The sequence below is a fragment of the Prionailurus viverrinus genome, chromosome E3 (assembly GCF_022837055.1).
Source record: "Prionailurus viverrinus isolate Anna chromosome E3, UM_Priviv_1.0, whole genome shotgun sequence".
NCBI classification, from domain to species: domain Eukaryota; kingdom Metazoa; phylum Chordata; class Mammalia; order Carnivora; family Felidae; genus Prionailurus; species Prionailurus viverrinus.
The window spans coordinates 17,945,185-17,963,060 of NC_062576.1; the positions used below are offsets into that span (position 1 = coordinate 17,945,185).

General features: G+C 49.4%; 1 protein-coding gene across 2 annotated transcripts; it reads left to right on the forward strand.

Moving 5' to 3' along the window:
• The first annotated feature begins 1,479 nt into the window (after positions 1–1,479).
• On the forward strand, positions 1,480–11,241 carry ZNF689 (zinc finger protein 689). Of its 2 annotated transcripts, none has more exons than XM_047837866.1 (3): positions 1,480–3,581; positions 6,667–6,780; positions 8,357–11,241. In XM_047837866.1, exons 1-3 carry the CDS (start codon positions 3,539–3,541, stop codon positions 9,538–9,540), a joined length of 1,341 nt encoding a protein of 446 aa, XP_047693822.1. In that variant the 5' UTR covers positions 1,480–3,538; the 3' UTR covers positions 9,541–11,241. The 2 variants fall into 2 exon arrangements, with proteins under 2 accessions (XP_047693822.1, XP_047693821.1); XM_047837865.1 differs by lacking the exon at positions 1,480–3,581 and adding an exon at positions 5,525–6,454.
• The last annotated feature ends 6,635 nt before the right edge of the window (positions 11,242–17,876 follow it).

Here is a 17,876-nt window from a genome sequence, read left to right on the forward strand (position 1 = left end):
CTAGGACGGCGCCGGGCAGGTGGTCAACCAGGGCGAGTCCTGGAGAGTTGTGGCTCCAGGGAGAAGGCAGGCTCGCACGCTGCAGCTGGCTTCCCTCCAACGGAGTGATTCTCTGAGACCCAATCAGAACGCCGGCTCGTTGCTTCCGGCCCCGCGCCACCCAATGACTGTGCACGGGAGGGAGAAGGGCGTGAAGTCCAGCGGCGCCATTATCGTTGAGGGCGAAGGCTTCAAGGCTCTGGTGCGGCGCACTGGGCTGTCTTCAGGGAAGCGATGCGGCTGACCCAGGACTGCCTACCTGGGCGCGATCGGAAAGTCCCAGCCCTCCCCTTGTCCCCCTTTTAGCGAAAAGAGGTACTAGTCGGCTTCGGTCCGGACGCGTCTGAGTGTCTGTTGTTGGGGAGGGTCTTCTCCGGAAGAATTCAGGAGGCTGTAACTGCCCCTGCAGAGGAAGCCCACTCTTTAGGCTTCATCCTCTCACCCAGTCCTCTGTCAGCCTCTTCTCCCCTGGGATTCGCAGGCCCCAAACCCGCCCTCATTTCCTGGAGATGAAAGTAGGAGGCGTGGAGCGCGGAGTCCAAGAAGGAGGGGGCAAGGCACTCAGGATCTGGGATAGGCGAGGAAAGTGGGGGCTGAGCTGGAAGTCAACCTCTCTTGGGAGGGAGCCAGGGTAGGCCCTTTCTTTCGGCAGCCACAGCTACACCGCACCCTTCTCTTTAAATACCCCAATTCATAAGAATCCGATGGACTTTCTCTTCTAAAGTTCTCTTTCCCAGACCGGGAGGCTTCCTTGTGTTCAAGGGTAGCCGGTCCCGTTGGTTCCAGTTGGGGGTTGGGACGAGACAACAGTTGGGGATTTAGGTTCTTTCGCCTTCTTTCTGCTGAGTGTTTAAGAGTATTGCTTCCAACAGAGCTTTCTTCAGTCATGGGAATGTTCTGTATCTGTGGTGACCAACACAAAAGCCACCGGCCACATGTGTCTATTTAGCACTTGAAATGTGGCTAGTGTACCTGAGGAAGTGAAATTTTCATTTTAATTAACTTAAGCCTAGAGAATATGCATGATGTATTTCTGACTGGCCTTGGAAAGAGACCAGACATTCACTTCGGTTTCTTGGCCTGGCCTTCTCAGGGCATATCCTGCCTTTTGAAGCTGCCTAGAGCCCTCTATAGAATTTAAAGCCTTGCCACCTTTCATTGAGGATGCAAACAGGTGTTTTTGTGTGCTCAGACGGCACTGAGGTCTGTTTTTTGAGGAACGTTTCCACTGACATGTCTGTATTTAAGGTCTTTCACTAGGGAGAGGTGCCGGCTTACCTCTGAAAAGAATTCAGCCCTTCCTTATGGGAACCCTCTATGGTTCTGGAAGCCTGGAGTGAGAAGGCATGGTACTTTTTCTGAAAACTAGAAACTTCTGCCTGAGGCAGGTGGGGGATCGCTGTGGAGGGGTGGGGGGTGGGGCGGGGATTCACACTTAGATCCTCCTGCCCTGAACGAACAGGCACTGGGTCTCCAGTGCTGCCCCACCAGTGGCGATTCAGAGCACCCCGGAATCTTTAGTTCCGATTCTCTTGTCTCTGCAGAGAGCAAGAGTAAAGAAAAGAAGGGGGAAATGGAGGTGAAGAAGCTTAAGGAGCCTGTGTGAGAGAGGCTGCCTGGTTAGGCAGCATGGCAGGAATCCTTTGAAGAACCAGGGGCCCTGAACCAGGGGGTATGGCCAGATATCACCTCAGGGCTCCTGAACTATGGGACAACAGTGCTGTTTGGCTCCGAAGAAACCCTACCCGAGTCTTGGCTGTCCTCTTCCTCCTGGCCAGACACCAGTAGGCCTACTGTGCTGGCAGCCTTCCCTGTGACAGTGTGGATGCTGCTCTCTCAGTGCAAGAACCTGCCCCACCATCTGCCCGTCCACAGGTGAGACAGTCGTCTCCCCACCCCCCCCCACCCCCCCTGCCGTGTGGCTGCTGCATTTGAAAAAGTAGGGCCCTGGCCACCTACAGAAGGAAGAAGCTTTATGCAAGTCTGGACTGTGGGCAGCTCCTTGCCACCCCTCACTGTTAGACACGGACAGACCACTCCGGTGACTGTCCCCGTGTGTGTGGCTCCTGTGGTGTCCCCGTTTCTTGGAGGGCTCACCTGATCTAGCACCAGCTGCTCCACATAGGACACACCCTCGTCCTGACTGCACCGCGCCGCCTCCACCTGGGGAAGCGCCCTGGGTGCCCATAAGTGCAGACATGTGGGCAGACTGGGGGTGCGACTTTGCATACCCGCCTCCCGGCCAACCACCTGCTTATGCACTTGAGTAAACACTGCTATACCATGGTCTATAGTGTGGTACTCACTTTTGCTCACCAAAAAAATTTGCTCCAGCACCAGCTTATCCACACGGGAAAGAAGCCCTCTGGTGCTGTGGCTGTAAGGCAGTGTTTCTGCCACAGGCTCCTTTGGCCGTTCACAGATGCCCACACACACCCGGGGAAACCTTCCCCCTGCCCAGAGTGTGGCATCTGCTTCCTGCACTCCTCCCTCCTGCTCAGCCACAGGCACATCCACTCTCATGAGAGGCCCTGTCCCTGCACTGAATGTGGGAAAAGCTCCAAGAGGAAGCACGCCCAGAAAGCCCACCATGGAATCCATCAGGGATACACGGAAGGGCCAAGGTGTGGGAGCCCTGAGCCAGCCTCCTCCCTTGGGGATCAAGACCCTCAGTTCATGTCCACTATTGGATACATTCCAGGAGTGTGGGTGACTGGGGTCAAGTGCTGCGAAGGGGTTTATGATGGAAGACATTGTTTCCTGTCAAGCGTTCACCACTCAGAGCGGGTGGAGGCAAGAGAGAAAGGAAAAAAGGGGGAGGTGTACAAAGTGACAAAGTCCATAGGTGCCTTGGAGTCCTCCTTCAGAGAGCAGGATATAGAGGTAATCGGAAATGTACCAGCGAGTTATGTCACCCAGAAATGGACAGGTTGGAACTGGACTGCAAGAATCTGTTAAGGAACGGGAAGATTCCATCATTACCCATGACTTTGTCCCAGGACTAACACTGTTTGCTGGAGTCTGGGTTTATGGCGCAATGACATTTTAGGCAAATCGAAGGTTGCACTGCCTGATGCTTTCCTCTCACTGAGCATGAAACAAGGAGAAATGACGCTCAGAGCCTTTCACCCAGTTTAGAGCTGCCAGTGCAAGGCAGAGGACATTCTCCAGCTTCAAATCTCATCCCCACCTTTACTAACAGGCAGTCTGCTCAACTGTCTGCTAACCATCCTCATAAAGGACTCTGGAAGGTGAATTTCCACTGTGGTTATCTATCTCGATGTGCCTACGAGGTGGCACCTGGGACCTAGCTGGCTTTCAACACCATTTCCCTTTACCCCAAACAGGGGGCCTTTGGTGGCCTCTTGGTGTGTAGACTCCCTGGATCTTCTCCATCCTTCTCTACAGTGGACATTCTGCAGGAGGAGCCCCGCGTGTCCCTGTGCCCAGTGTGAATCCAGGAATTTATACAGAAGGGAGCAAGGGCCTCTGCTTTCACATGAAGTCCTGGGTGCATCTCTCTCCGAAATGTTTCCCTATAGGTAAGAGCACCTGACTCTGCCCGATTCCTAGGCTCTGCCTTAGTGGCTCCCACCAAGATCACCTTGGCCAAGATCATCTTTGGCAAGCCAGGCCAAATGGGGCCTTTCCAGCCCAGGGCCAAAAGGGCAAGGCTGAGCCTGTCTTGCCATCTCCTGTATGTGGGAAGAGGGCTTAACACTCTTTCTCCTCAGTATTTAACCATCATCTTTCCTAATCAATGTCAGCATCATTGACAGTGCATCATTACCATTTAGGCAAAATATCCACAGAGGAAGTCTGATTCCTTCCCAACCTTCTCTGTTTACTCATTGTCTTCCCAATGAAATAGTTTGCTGTCTGTTTGCCCTTTTATTCCCTCAGCAGCCTACATTTACCTTCTGATTTCTCCAAACTGAACTATGTGTGGCACAAAGCTATCAGTTTGGCCTGCACACTATCAGAGTAATTCTCTTAAAATATTAACAGAAGGTAATTCACTTCTTTAGACCGGTGTAGAGCTCCCCGATGTGCAGGATGAAACTATCCAATATCTGGTGTCAACCTATCCTTTCAATCCTTCAGGGTTTTTATTTTATTTATGTTTATTTATTTTTGAGAGAGAGGGAGAGAGTGCAAGCAGGGGAGGGGAAGAGAGAGAAGGAGAGAGAGAGAGAGAGAGAGAGAGAGAGAGAGAGAGAGAGAGGATCTCAAGCAGGCTCCGCGCTGTCAGCACAGAGCCTGACGGGGGGCTTGAACTCACAAACCCTAAGATCACCACCTGAGTTGAAACCAAAAGTCGAACACTTACCAGACTGAGCCACCCAGGGGCCCCTCAATCCTTGTTTCACCCTAACAGTATCTGGCACTGCATCAGAAAATGTCCTCATTCCCTTCACACTCAGAACTTTCCTGAATTCCTGGCTTTGTATCAGAGATGTTTATGGTCATGGAATTCAGCTGTTTACTCAACACATATACATTGAGCACTGCTGCCCTCTCTGAATTCCACCCATTCATAGACCAAACTCATTTCCCACTTGATGCATCAGTCTGGAAAGTCATTCAGAGCAGGGATTCTGTCTTATTCATTTTGGCAATCTTGACATTCCACTTGCTCCCCCAGTAGTTTGTTCAATAGACAGTCACTATGCTTGGGACAGAGTAGAACTCAGTATTTACTGTCATTTTGTTGTTGGTGTGTTTTGTTTTTCCCTACCTCCTCTGTTCAAAAGTCATCTTCCTCAGAAAGCCTTACTACCTCACAAGGTTATCTTGTGAATTCCTGAAATGTTGTCTTCACTCCTGGTCAGCTCTGGGATAGCGTTTTATCCATAAAAGGTGCTTTAACAAATTGATCAATGGGTTGGAGAGAGAGATGTCACCAGTTGAGGTATGTAGCAAATGGCATATTCCCTGCCCCCTAGATCGCCTGGGAGATGACCCTGAGCTGGTGAAACCCTGGACAATTAACACTTAGACAGAAGTCGGGACTGATGGAGTGGGAGCCGACTGGTTACATCAGCAATTTTCCTATGCCTTTCACATACATGCTTGCTGCACTCTGTTAATTTGTAAATTTATATGCCTCACTCAACTACAATCTTCATTCAGAGCATGGTTCATGACTTATTTCCAAACTGCCTAGCACTATGCTTTGTACACTGAACAAATGTCATGTAAAAATAAGGAACGGAGATGTGCATAAGACTGAACCTGGAAACAGGCCAGGAGCTCTGATTGTTGAGTAGACCAGCGAATTCGCATAGTGCGGGGCACGGGGTCGTGTTCTGCGGTATGAATGAGGACCCGGTCGGCCCTGGGTTTAAATCTGTTGGTTCTCCTTACTAGCAGTATCCCTCTGAGATTTTCCTCACCGGTAGAACTGGATGGTGACCACCAACGACTTCACACAATAGTAACAAAGAATAAATAAGATCCCCTCTTATTAGAGGGGAATGGTGCCTGCGCGCAGGAAACGCCAACGTTAATTTCCCTCCCCAAAAGGCAACAAGGAAGTTATCCAATTCTCTGAGAAGGTCACCCGGGTAATCTCAGCCCCGGGCCGGCCAGAGTGGCTCCGTCACTCAAATCCTTCCCTCCCTCCGCGAGGCAGCGCGTGCCAGAGAATAGGGGCCCGTCAGCGACGCCAGGCTAGCTCACAGCTGCCGGACTCAGAACCGGCCAGAGGCACCCGGCTTGAAGGGTCGGCTTCCTGCCCTTACGCTTCCGTTGGCTTCGTTTAAACAGGCCGCTTTCGACAGCACCCAATCAGGAAGCTCGATCTTCGGCCGCCGCCCAATGAGCGCGTGTAATGGGGGGAAAAAGGGCGTGAAGCCCAATCGCAGCGCCATCACACTTGAGGGCAAAGAGGTTAGGAAGCCGGCATGGCGCTCCGGTCAATAAAATCGATAGCTGGAAGCTGCCTGTGTTCCAGGCTAAGGCGGTGCGGGAGCAGCGCCGCCATCTTCCCCGAAGGCATCTTCCGGTGCCTTTCACCCAAGTTCGGGCAGGAGTTTCCTGAATAACAGCGAAAGGTTTCCGTTAGCCCCGCAAGGCGGCCGATTCCGATTCCCTCCGGGCCTCCCCAGGCACACTCAGCCCCGGTCCGGCGGGGGCTCCCAAATCTCCAGGTCCGCCAGGGGTCCAGGCCGAGACGGGGAAGGCCGTGGCGCCGGCTTCTGGGGTCCAATGGCGCCACCTTCGGCTCCGCTCTCTGCGCGGGGACCAGGAGAGGCCAGACCCGGCCGGAGAAGGGGAAGGAGGCCGAGGGCGGTGAAGTTCGCAGACGTGGCCGTGTACTTCTCCACGGAGGAGTGGGGGTGTCTGCGCCCCGCGCAGAGGGCCCTGTACCGGGACGTGATGCGGGAGACCTACGGCCACCTGGGCGCGCTCGGTGAGGCCCGGCCCAATTCGCTTCCGCGGGGCCCGAAGGGATGGAGGAGCTTAGGGGCGGGGGTTGGGGGGACGGCAGAGTGTCCAGGGACCTGGCCTGCGACCAGGTTGTGTCAGGGGAGGAGGACAGGGTCTTGGCAGGAGATGACACCGGGTAGGTATTTACCCAGCGTTATCTAGGAGCTGGGCGTCTGACTGGTTCTCCTTCCCCAGGGTGCGCAGGTCCCAAACCAGCCCTCATCTCCTGGTTGGAACGAAATACCGATGATTGGGAACCGGCTGCTCTGGATCCGCAGGAGTGCCCACGGGGGGTAGCAGTCCAAAGAAGTGAGTGAAAAATGCCTGTGGAGGGCCTGCGGCCTCTAATGACTCAGTTTCAAGTTTTGGTAGCTAGGGGTTCCTCTGGCCCGTCCTGTAATGCTTTACTTACTTACTGTGTTGGTTTTCATAACTTCAGGGTCTTGTCTCTCTGATGGTGTTGGGTGGGTCCACCATACAGTGGCTTACCCATCAGTTTGCAAACTAACGGTCTGCAGTTCTCTATTGTGTGAATGAACCAGTGAGCTTTTCAAAGGAGTTACACTCCGGTGTCCTTCCCAGGATCCCTGTCCTCAGCTAGCTTTGAATTGGGCCCTGAGGCACCTGGTACCTTTCTGAGTTTTCCGGATTTTGGTTGAACGGATCTCATAGGGAACAGCTGCCTGGGATGTAGGGCCCTCTTTCTGCCCTTTTGGCGGGGTGACTGCTAATCAGTGCAGGAATCTGTACTCTTCTCAGGATCAAGCAAGGCTCTGATTGATGCCATTCAGGTAGAAGGACCCCAGATCCACCCACAGGGACGGATGTAACTGTCGGAGCTGGAGTTTTGGTGCCAGATTCTCTGAGACCAGTGCTATCTTTCCAAGATTCAGATCTGACCGTGATACTTCCTTACTTAAAACCTGTTTGCGGGGCATCTGGGTGGCTCAGTCGGTTGAGCTTCTGACTTCGGCTCAGGTCATGATCTTGAGGTCCGTGAGTTCGGGCCCCGCATCGGGATCTGTGCTGACAGCTCAGAGCCTGGAGCCTGCTTCCGATTCTGTGTCTCCCTCTCTTCTCTGTCCCTACCTGCGTGCCCCCCCCTTAAAAATAAACATTAATTTTTTTTTTTATTTTAAAAAAAGTGTCCGTTTTTGCCACGACAGGTTGGCAAATGGCTGTCAGTTATATCAAGTCATTTGGGGAACTTGGTTAAAAAAAAAAATACACAGATTTCCTGGACCCAGAACTATTGACTTACTCTTATGGATGTCTAGGCCGTTTGTAACGGCCCCAGTCAGTTGGCATGTACGTTTAGATTTGAGAACCACTGGATAAAATATAGTTCAAGGCCCTATACAGCAGTGGTTCTTGGAGTATGGTCCTCAGACCAGCAGCAGCATCAGTCAGGAAAGAATTAGAAATACAGATTCTTGGGCCCCATCCCAGACCTGCTGAATCCAAAATTGTCTCAGTAAGTTATCCAAATGCTTCTGATCACAATAAAATTTGAGACCCATTGGCTTAGACGGCCTTAGAACCTAGTCAGCTCATAGCTATTATAGCTCATAGCCTATAGCCAGCTCATAGCTCATTTGTTTCTGCTTCCTTGCCTTACACTTAACCTGTTCAAAAACTTTTAATTTGTAAAATCTGCATAACCTCCAAGAAACTTTTTCTGACTTCTCCAAATTGAGTTAGGGACTCCTGGAATCTCCTCTATTTCTATAGTAGTACGTCACCGTGGCACTGACACAGATTGTCTGTGGCACTGACACTCCTTGAAGAGGGGCTGAGTCTGTTTGTGTTCCAACCTGTAACACTGTCTTAGGCAAGGGTGGGGGCCCAGTATTTGTTAAATTAATTTCTCCCTGTGTTCCTGTAGAAACCAGAACCAGAAAGAAGAACGGAGACAAGGAAGTATTCCCACCTAAGGAGGCACCCCGAAAGGGGAAGCGAGGGCGGCGGCCCAGCAAACCCCGACTGATCCCCAGGCAGACGTCGGGGGGCCCCATCTGCCCTGACTGTGGTTGCACCTTCCCTGATCATCTGGCCCTGGAGAGCCACAAGTGTGCCCAGAATCTGAAGAAGCCTTACCCTTGCCCAGACTGCGGGCGCCGGTTTTCCTACCCCTCCCTGCTGGTCAGTCACCGGCGGGCACACTCTGGTGAGTGTCCCTATGTTTGCGACCAGTGTGGCAAACGTTTCTCCCAGCGCAAGAACCTCTCGCAGCACCAGGTTATCCACACAGGCGAGAAGCCCTACCACTGCCCTGACTGTGGCCGCTGCTTCCGCAGGAGCCGGTCCCTGGCCAATCACCGGACCACGCATACGGGTGAAAAGCCCCACCAGTGCCCTAGCTGCGGGCGTCGCTTTGCCTATCCCTCGCTGCTGGCCATCCACCAGCGCACACACACGGGGGAGAAGCCCTACACCTGCCTGGAGTGCAACCGCCGCTTCCGTCAGCGCACCGCCCTCGTCATCCACCAGCGCATCCACACCGGCGAGAAGCCCTACCCGTGTCCGGACTGTGAGCGGCGCTTCTCCTCCTCCTCCCGCCTGGTCAGCCACCGGCGGGTACACTCCGGGGAGCGCCCCTACGCCTGCGAGCACTGTGAGGCCCGCTTCTCCCAGCGCAGTACCCTGCTCCAGCACCAGCTCTTGCACACGGGGGAGAAGCCGTACCCCTGCCCAGACTGCGGACGTGCCTTCCGGCGGAGCGGCTCCCTCGCCATTCACCGCAGCACGCACACCGAGGAGAAGCTGCACGCTTGCGAAGACTGTGGCCGCCGCTTCGCCTACCCCTCGCTCCTGGCCAGTCACCGGCGCGTCCACTCGGGCGAGCGGCCCTACGCCTGCGACCTGTGCTCCAAGCGCTTTGCCCAGTGGAGCCACCTGGCCCAGCACCAGCTCCTGCACACCGGGGAGAAGCCCTTCCCCTGCCTGGAGTGTGGCCGTTGCTTCCGCCAGAGGTGGTCTCTGGCCGTCCACAAGTGTAGCCCCAGGGCCCAAAACTGTAGCGCTAGATCTGCTCTAGGGGGGGCCAGCCAGAAGGGCGATGCCCTTTAGTGTGGGAAGGACAGTGGCAGTTCATTTCAGTGCATGGAGGGGCCCGGAGAAGGGAAGGAGAGCCCCAGGTCATACAGGGCAGAGTCAGAGCAAAAACCCAGGTTCCCTGCCCCAGAGACCTGAACTTCAGTGTATTCCACCACACTGGCTGCCTTACTGGATGTGTCGAGAACGGACGGTCCCGTTAGGAGAGGTGACATCATTTGGTTGTTTCCCGGCTACCCTGTCCTGAAAGAATTTCTGTGTGTGGATATCAGGACTGAGAGTTCTCCCGTCTGCTTTAGAGGCTGTTGGCTTTTGCTTTGTCACAGGGGTTACCTGTCCTCTTTCACAGTCAGGAGAATCCCATACTCTGCCCCTTCCTCCATACGTGGTTAAAACCAACCTGATCTAGCCCTCTTTTTACGACACTCCTGCCAAGTGTTTTTTGTTGTTTTTTTTTTTTTTTTTTTTTTAACCCTTGCTTTAAAACCTCCCTTGACGGGGAGCTTACTACCTCACAAGGCAGGTCATTTCGTTGTGGGATAGCTCCGATCTTTAGAAGGCTGTTCAGGACCACATTCTCCTTCCCTATAAGCCTTGCCCAGAATATGTCATACTTCATGTGCGTGACAGCATTTCAGAGAACTCTATCGCGACTGCTTTTGCCCCACGTTTTCAGGTTAAACAGCATCGTTTGGTCCATCATTCCTTAAAGACAGGGTTTCAGTTCCCACACACATGCTCACTCTCCAAACAGGTGCTGGGTTTTCAATGTTCCTTTTAAAGCCGGCACCACAGTGTGCACAGTACACCTCCTTGGTCTGTACTTGTCTTGGTGGCTCTAGATTGCACTGACTTTGGGGATGGTGGCACTGCACGGGGGCTTCATGGGGTGGCAGGCACCTAAATACCTAAGGTTTTTGTTTGTTTGTTTTTAAACCACATACTGTGAAGCTAAGTCTTCTGCACCCTATGTTTGAAAAATTGGTTCCAGTGGGTCTGGGACATAGGCAAAGTGAGCTCTGGGAGAAGACTGATTTTAAGGCAAAGCAGGGGAGCTATAGTCTAGCAGCAAGAGGCAAAACTGGGACCAGCTTGTACTTCATCCAGTGGATTTGGATTCGTTCCAGGCAGCCAGTGGCTGGAAAACCCTTGAGAACTGGGTCTCACCCTTCCCTGATTTCTCATCAGAATAAGGAGACATCAGCACAGACCTTCCAGGAGTCCTCAGCCAACATTTTTCATAAAATGGAGTGAGGCCATTCAAGGAGGGTAGAGTCAACAGTCATCAAGTTGTGCTCATGCCTGCCTTCCTCACATAAGCTCTCCAAAGCAGCAGCAGCAATGTGTCTTAATCTTTGATATGCCTCCCTGGTACCTACCCCTGAGTAGATGCTCAGTAAAGCTTTACCGCATTAAATGAACAAGGCCTACCACTTTGCCTTGGGTAGCTGCACCAAATTGGAATTTCCAGACATGACTTCTCTCCTATTCCAACGGCTGGAGTGGGTCATGTTCCTACCCCTATTGCTTGTTCCTTCGGCTCTCCTCATCTCAGCCCCAAAGTCGGGGAGCAGTTGGGGAACAGTGTTTGTAGTTACCTCTGTTCTGGTGTTTAGCAAGTTGCATTGTAACTGTTTCTCCTTGGATGAATGGATGAGCTACCCCAAGACGGGGGTCGTACCAGATTGGGTCTCATTAAAATGTCTGATAAATGAATTATGTTCCTTGTGGAATTACTATTTATAAAATGTAAGTATAGGTCCTTGACTGACTAGAAATTTTTACAGTTTATTTTTTTGTTGGTTTTTAATGTCTATTTCTGAGAGTGGGAAAGGGGCAGAGAGAGAAGGAGACTCCAGGCTCACCCAACTCTTTCTTTACCTAGGAATTTTGTAACTTTCTTTGGCCTGGATTGTAACTCCAAGACTTGGGAGCCACTGGTGGCCAAGTTCCAGTGTGTGGTCTGTGGAGGGTTGAGACGAGTGACAACTTACTAGGTTCCCTAAAGCACTTCAGTCCCAGGGTCCGTTCCATTGACCAGCTATGATCCTGGCCCTGTTTTCAGTGGGAGATCCCAGTATCCTTCCAATAAACTCTCCCTTCTGTTTTAGGTAGAGTTTCTGTTACTTGCAACCAAAGAGCGAACAGATTTATAGTCCCAGTATGGATTTACCTCCCATCTGCCTTCATGTCTATGTATGAGCTGTGAAGAAGAAAAAATTGCAGGGTTGCTGAAAGCCAGCATGACGCCTTTCCTGATCTCCAACCTCAATTGAGCCTTCCTTATTACTTAAGTCTTCCCTCTGTCCTTCACCAGTGAAACACAAGGTTTCACATGGGAACTCTTAACATTCCACTCCCCACTGCCCCCACATTTACCAGTGTGACAAGTATTTACTTGCTTCCAGGAACTACCTCAGGGGACTCCCTTATGCACCATGCTCGACAACAAAGCTGTCCTTGGATTTCATCTGTCCTCTCAGGGATTTTGCTATTGTTCGTCTCTCCCCTTAATTTTATGGTTTCAGAGTCCCTCTCTTTGCTGGAACACACACATGCCAGTATTTAAACATGATAAATATTTTTTAAGATTTTATTTTTAAGTAATAACTCATAACCCCAAGATCAAGAGTCGCACACTCTACCAACTGAGCCAGGCAGACGCCCCTCAGCTAAATTTCTTGAAGGAGTAGCCTATGTTCACTCTATTCTTTGGCCTACTGCAACAGTATTGTAGCTACTTTGTTGAGCATTTAATGATGCGCCATGTACTGTGTTAAGTACCTTGTACACTCCAATCTAATTTGTAGGAGAACCCCTTCAAGTAAATGTTAGGAGACGCTCCACAGTGTGTCTCCAACCTTGCCCCGCATTCAGCTGAGTATGCCAAAAATGCAAGGCCCTGCCTTCAGCAAATTCTCCAAGCCGATTCAGACCTAGAACCTCCTGAATGAGGGGTTGGGTCCCTTGATGAAGGACTATGTTACACTGGCAAAAACATGCTGTGTATCTTCTAGCCTTTTCCAAATGGACCTGCAGCCATTTCCCAGAGTGGCAGGGCACAGGAAAAGGGGAAGTCACAAGAGTGTTCAGCGATTACTGGACACTGGATCTAGACATTTTCTAATTCTCGGAGATCCAAGACATGACTGTTAGTTCACCAGGCACAGTGGACTCATGGAGATCAGGCGTGTGTAGAAAAGCGTTGACTCAGCAGGCCTATGTTGCTTCAACCATGCACATTTCAAAGAAAGTTCGCCCTTGTAATATTTGGCCTGATTAGGGTGTTTTGTATGCTGGAGGCCTCGAGTCGCACTCTACCAGTCTGACCAGATGAGTTAATCCTAATAACGTGGTTTATGATGAATGCCTGTTTTTGCTCTGGGGGGCTGAGTCTGAGTAGCTGAGGTCAGTCATGTGGATACTCCGTGTCTGTATGACTGACCCCCCCCCCCCCCCCCCCCAATAAAGACCCTAGACACCAGGGCTGAGTTTCTCTAGTTGGCAACGATTCACATGTATTGTCACAAATCCTTGTTGGGGGAATAAAGTGCATCTCTGCAACTCTACTGGACAAGGACACCTGGAAATTTCCAAGTTTGTGCCTGGTTTCTCCTGGGCTTTGCCCCATGCACCCTTTGCCTTTGCTGATTTTTATCTGTATCTTTTTGCTTTAATTAGCTACAAACTGGAGGATAGAAAGAAAGGGGGGAAAATGCAAGGCCCTGACCACTCTTTCCCCAGCCATTTCTTAGGGTTGTGTTTGCATGAAGCAACTGTCAGGGAGAAATAGTGTCTCTACATGGGACAAAGAGCAGCTTCTTCCTACTTGCCATGAAACGCCAGGTTCCCCCAGCTCATTGTTCCTCCCCCGCAGTGCAACTCTGTGTGTCTAGCATCCACTGGGCCCCTCCGTGTTGTCTCTGTGGAGCTTAGGAGGCAAAAGAACCAATGCATACGTGATGCTCAGGTGACGTGTGCCATGAATAAGGTCTTTTGTCTCTGACATTGGAGTCTCTTGTCCTCTGCCAGCATCCATGAAACAATAACAGACTAATTTTTTTACTTTGTAAGTAGGGTAACCTTCACTTGCACACTTGACAAGAGGTATTATTTCCCTTTAATAGAGGAGGCTCAGTGATATATTAAGTAACTGGTCCAGGATCACATATCTGGTGGTACATCTAAGGGCCATGATTTCCAAGCCAGGTCTGACTCCAAACCTAGCTGCTAGACAAGGTATTACAACACAGAAACTGTCCTTTAAGATGCCTTGATGACTCAGCAAATCAATGATTTAGTTTTTATCTTTTTTACTTTAGTTTTCCTACCAGAGGTCTCTTGTAACTTAGCTTTCATGCCTCATATTCTTCTAGTGTTCCTGGTATTTTCTTGTAGTTCCTTCTAGTGTGTACACGTAGGAATTCCTTCTCAGTGTTTCTTGTGAAATGTACACGTTTTCCCAAATTCCAAGAACAATCCGTCAAGAAACTGGGAAAGTGCAAAAAATGTATCATAATTCTCCTGTGAGCTAAAGCTTAACAATAAGTATAGAGAAGGTGCTGGTTTGGAAGAGGTCATTAAAAGCAAGAGCAGGAACTGCTGACTGTGCAGAGTTGAAAGTGAATGTCAACACACCTGTGAAAGGGGCAGGAGCAACTAGAATAAAAGATATCACAACAGGGGCGCCTGGATGGCTCAGTCAGTTAAGCATCTGACTCTTGATTTTGGCTCAGGTCATGGTCTCACGGATTCTTGAGTTTGAGCCCCGAGTCCCCGCGTCAGGCGCTGACAGAGTAGACCCTGCTTGGGATTCTTTCTCTCTCTCTGCCCCTCTCCCACTCATGCTCGCTCGTTCTCAAAATAAATAAATAAATAAAAAGCTATCACAACAGGATCAGGTAATGTTACCTGTAGCTGTGGCCACGTTGGAAGCCTGTGTTCCTGGTCCTGTCTGCTGCTAATCAAGAGTCATTCTTGCAAATAAAGTGTTATATTCACAGGATACTTTGCACAAATCTATAAATGGTGTTAGAGAAATAAGTTTTGGAAGCAAAATAAGTTGGTCTCTTTAAAAAAAAATTTTTTTTAATCTTTATTTTTGAGAGAGAGACAGATACAAAGTGCAAGCAGGGGAGAAGCAGACAGAGAGGGAGACACAGAATCTGAAGCAGGCTCCAGGCTCTGAGCTGTCAGCACAGAGCCCAATGCCAGGCTCGAACTCATGAACTGTGAGGTCATGACCTGAGTGGAAGTCAGACGCTCAACCAACTGAGCCACCCAGGCACCCCAAAATACTCTTAAAGTACTGTGAGAGCTACAAAACTGTGGACTGTTGTGGTAAAATATACATAAAATTTACCACCTTAACCATTTTTAAGTATACAATTCAGTGGCATTAAGTACATTCACAATGTTTTATAACCTGCCACGATTTCCAGAACTTCTTGATCATCCCAAATAGACACTATGTACCCATGAAGTAATAAACAAATACATGAATGTTGCATTTGCAATTTTGATAGTTATTACCAAATTGCTTTCCAAGGAGGTTGTATGAATTTACACTCCCATCAGCAATATGTGGGAGTGTCTCTACCACCTGTGAAAACACAGTGCGTCACTCATTGCTTCATTCAACAGATATTTTGGGCAACTGTCACAGGCCATGTAATGTCTTTGCCCTCATGGAGATTTGAGGCTAAAGAAAAAAATAAATAATGTCAGGAAGTGATCAGTGCAGGATGAGGGGATGAAAGTGATGAGGGGGATTATTTTGGGACAGGAGTGTCAGCAAACTTTTTTTTTAAGATTTTATATTTTTTAAAGTTATTGCTACACCCAACATGGGGCTCGAACCCACAACCCGGAGGTCAAGAGTTGCACACTCCACTGACTGAGCCAGCCAGATGCCCCAGCAAACTTATTTTTTTAATTAATTAATTAATTTTGAGAGAGGGGTGGGGGAGAGAGAGAAGAGAGAATGAGTGGGGTAGGGGCAGAGAGAGAGGGAGAGAGAGAATCCCAAGCAGTCCGCCCCATCAGTGCGGAGCCTGATTCGGGGCTCGAACTCAAAAAAACTGTGAGATCATGACCTGAGCCAAGATGAAGAATCAGACACCTGGAGCACCTGGGTGGCTCAGTTGGTGAAGCATCCGACTTGAGCTCAGGTCATGATCTGGTTCGTGAGTTCAAGCCCCAAATCCAGCTCTGTGCTGACAGCTGGGAGCCTGGAGCCTGCTTTGGATTCTGTTACCTGTAGCTGTGGCCACGTTGGAGGGGCCATGTCTCTCTCTCTCTCTCTCTCTGCTCCTCTCCGGCTCAAACTGTCCCTCTCAAAAATAAATACACGTTAAAAAAAGTTTTTTAAGGGGCGCCTGGGTGGCTCAGTCGGTTAATCGTCCGACTTCAGTTCAGGTCATGATCTCACAGTCCATGAGTTTGAGCCCCGTGTTGGGCTCTGTGCTGACAGGTCAGCGCCTGGAGCCTGCTTCGGATTCTGTGTCTCCCTCTCTCTCTGCCCCTCTCCTGCTCATGGTCTGTCTCTCTCTGTCTCAAAAATACATAAAAACATTAAAAATTTTAAGTTTTTTTTTTTTAATATAAAAAAGAAAAAAAGAGTCAGACACTTAACTGACTGAGCCACTCAGGCGCCCCCTAGCAAACTTTTTGATCCTTACTCATCTGATAGGTGAAAAATACTATCATTCAATTTTAGTTTGCATTGCTCTATTAGGAGTGACTTTTAAAAAGTAGGCTCCACACCCAGCGCGGAGCCCAAGCCAGGGCTTGAACTCAAGACCCTCAGATCATGACCTGAGCCAAGATCAAGAGTCAGACACTTAACCAACTTAGCCACCCAGGTGCCTCTGATTAATTTTTCAAATGCTTTAAGAGATCCCTGTATTTTCTTTTACATAATTGTCATTTATATTATTTTTTTGTTGCTAGTCTTTGTCTTCTGCATTTGTAGTTTTTAAAAAATTTTTAAAAATTTACAGTCAAGTTAGTTATCATAGAGTGTAACAGTGATTTCAGGAGTAGATTCCTTAATGCCCCTTACCCATTTAGTCCATCCCCCCCCACAACCCCTCCAGTAACCCTGTTTGTTCTCCATATTTAAGAGTCTCTTTTGTTTTGTCCTCCTCCCTGTTTTTATATTATTTTTGCTTTCCTTCCCTTATGTTCATCTGTTTTGTATCTTAAAGTCCTCATATGAGTGAAGTCATATGATATTTGTCTTTTTCTGACTAATTTCGCTTAGCATAGTACTCTCCAGTTGCATCCACATAGTTGCAAATGGCAAGATTTCATTCTTTTTGATTGCCGAGTAATACTCCATTGTATATATATGCCACATCTTCTTTATCCATTCATCCATCGATGGACATTTGGGCTCTTTCCATACTTTGGCTATTGTTGATAGTGCTGCTATAAACATCGGGGTGCATGTGTCCCTTCGAAACAGCCTACCTGTATCCCTTGGATAAATATCTAGTAGTGCAATGGCTGGGTCATAGGGTAGTTCTTTTAATTTTTTTGAGAAACCTCCACACTGTTTTCCAGAGTGGCTGCACCAGTTTGCATTCCCACCAGCATTGCAAAAGAGATGCTTTCTCCGCATCCTTGCCAACATCTGTCGTTGCCTGAGTTGTTAATGCATTTGTAGTTCTTAAATAAGGAAATTAGTCCTTTGGGATATAATTTGCGAATATTTTTCTTAATTTGTCATTGTATATTGACTTCTTTTTAAAATTATTTTATTTTTAAATGTTTATTTATTTTGAAAGACAGGGAGAAAGAGCGAGTGGGGGAGGAGCAGAGACACAGAGAATCCCAAGCAGGCTCTGCGTGGTCAGTGCGCAGACATGATGTGGGTCTTGATGTGGGGCTTGAACTCAAGAAACCATGAGATCACAACCTGAATAAAAATCAAGAGTCAGATGTTTAACTGACTGAGCCACCCAGGTGACCCTTTTTTAAATTATTTAAAAATTGAAAAAAAAGTTTATTTATTGTGAGAGTGAGCGGGGGGGGGGGGCGGGAGGAGGAGGGGGAGAGAGAGAGAGAGAGAGAGAGAGAGAGAGAGAGAGAAAGAGAGTCCCACGCAGACTCCAAGCCCTCAGCACAGAGCCCCACTTGGGGCTCAACCCCACAAACCATGAGATCATGACCTGAGCTGAGATCAAGAGTTGGATGCTTAACTGCCTGAGCCGCCCAGGTGCCCCTACTGTAAATATTTTTCTAGTGAAATGTTAGTTTTCATTATTCAGTGCCACACGTTGTGCTTTGACTCATATTGTTTCCTCCAAGTTCATCTGGGAAGGGTGGCAGTTTGCTGGGGAACCGCA

Coding starts and splice junctions, on each gene's coding strand:
- ZNF689 (XM_047837865.1), top strand. CDS start 6,250: ATGGCGCCACCTTCGGCTCCGCTCTCTGCGCGGGGACCAGGAGAGGCC. Junction 6,455..6,666: donor CGGCCACCTGGGCGCGCTCG/GTGAGGCCCGGC, acceptor CTCCTTCCCCAG/GGTGCGCAGGTCCCAAACCA. Junction 6,781..8,356: donor GGGGGTAGCAGTCCAAAGAA/GTGAGTGAAAAA, acceptor GTGTTCCTGTAG/AAACCAGAACCAGAAAGAAG.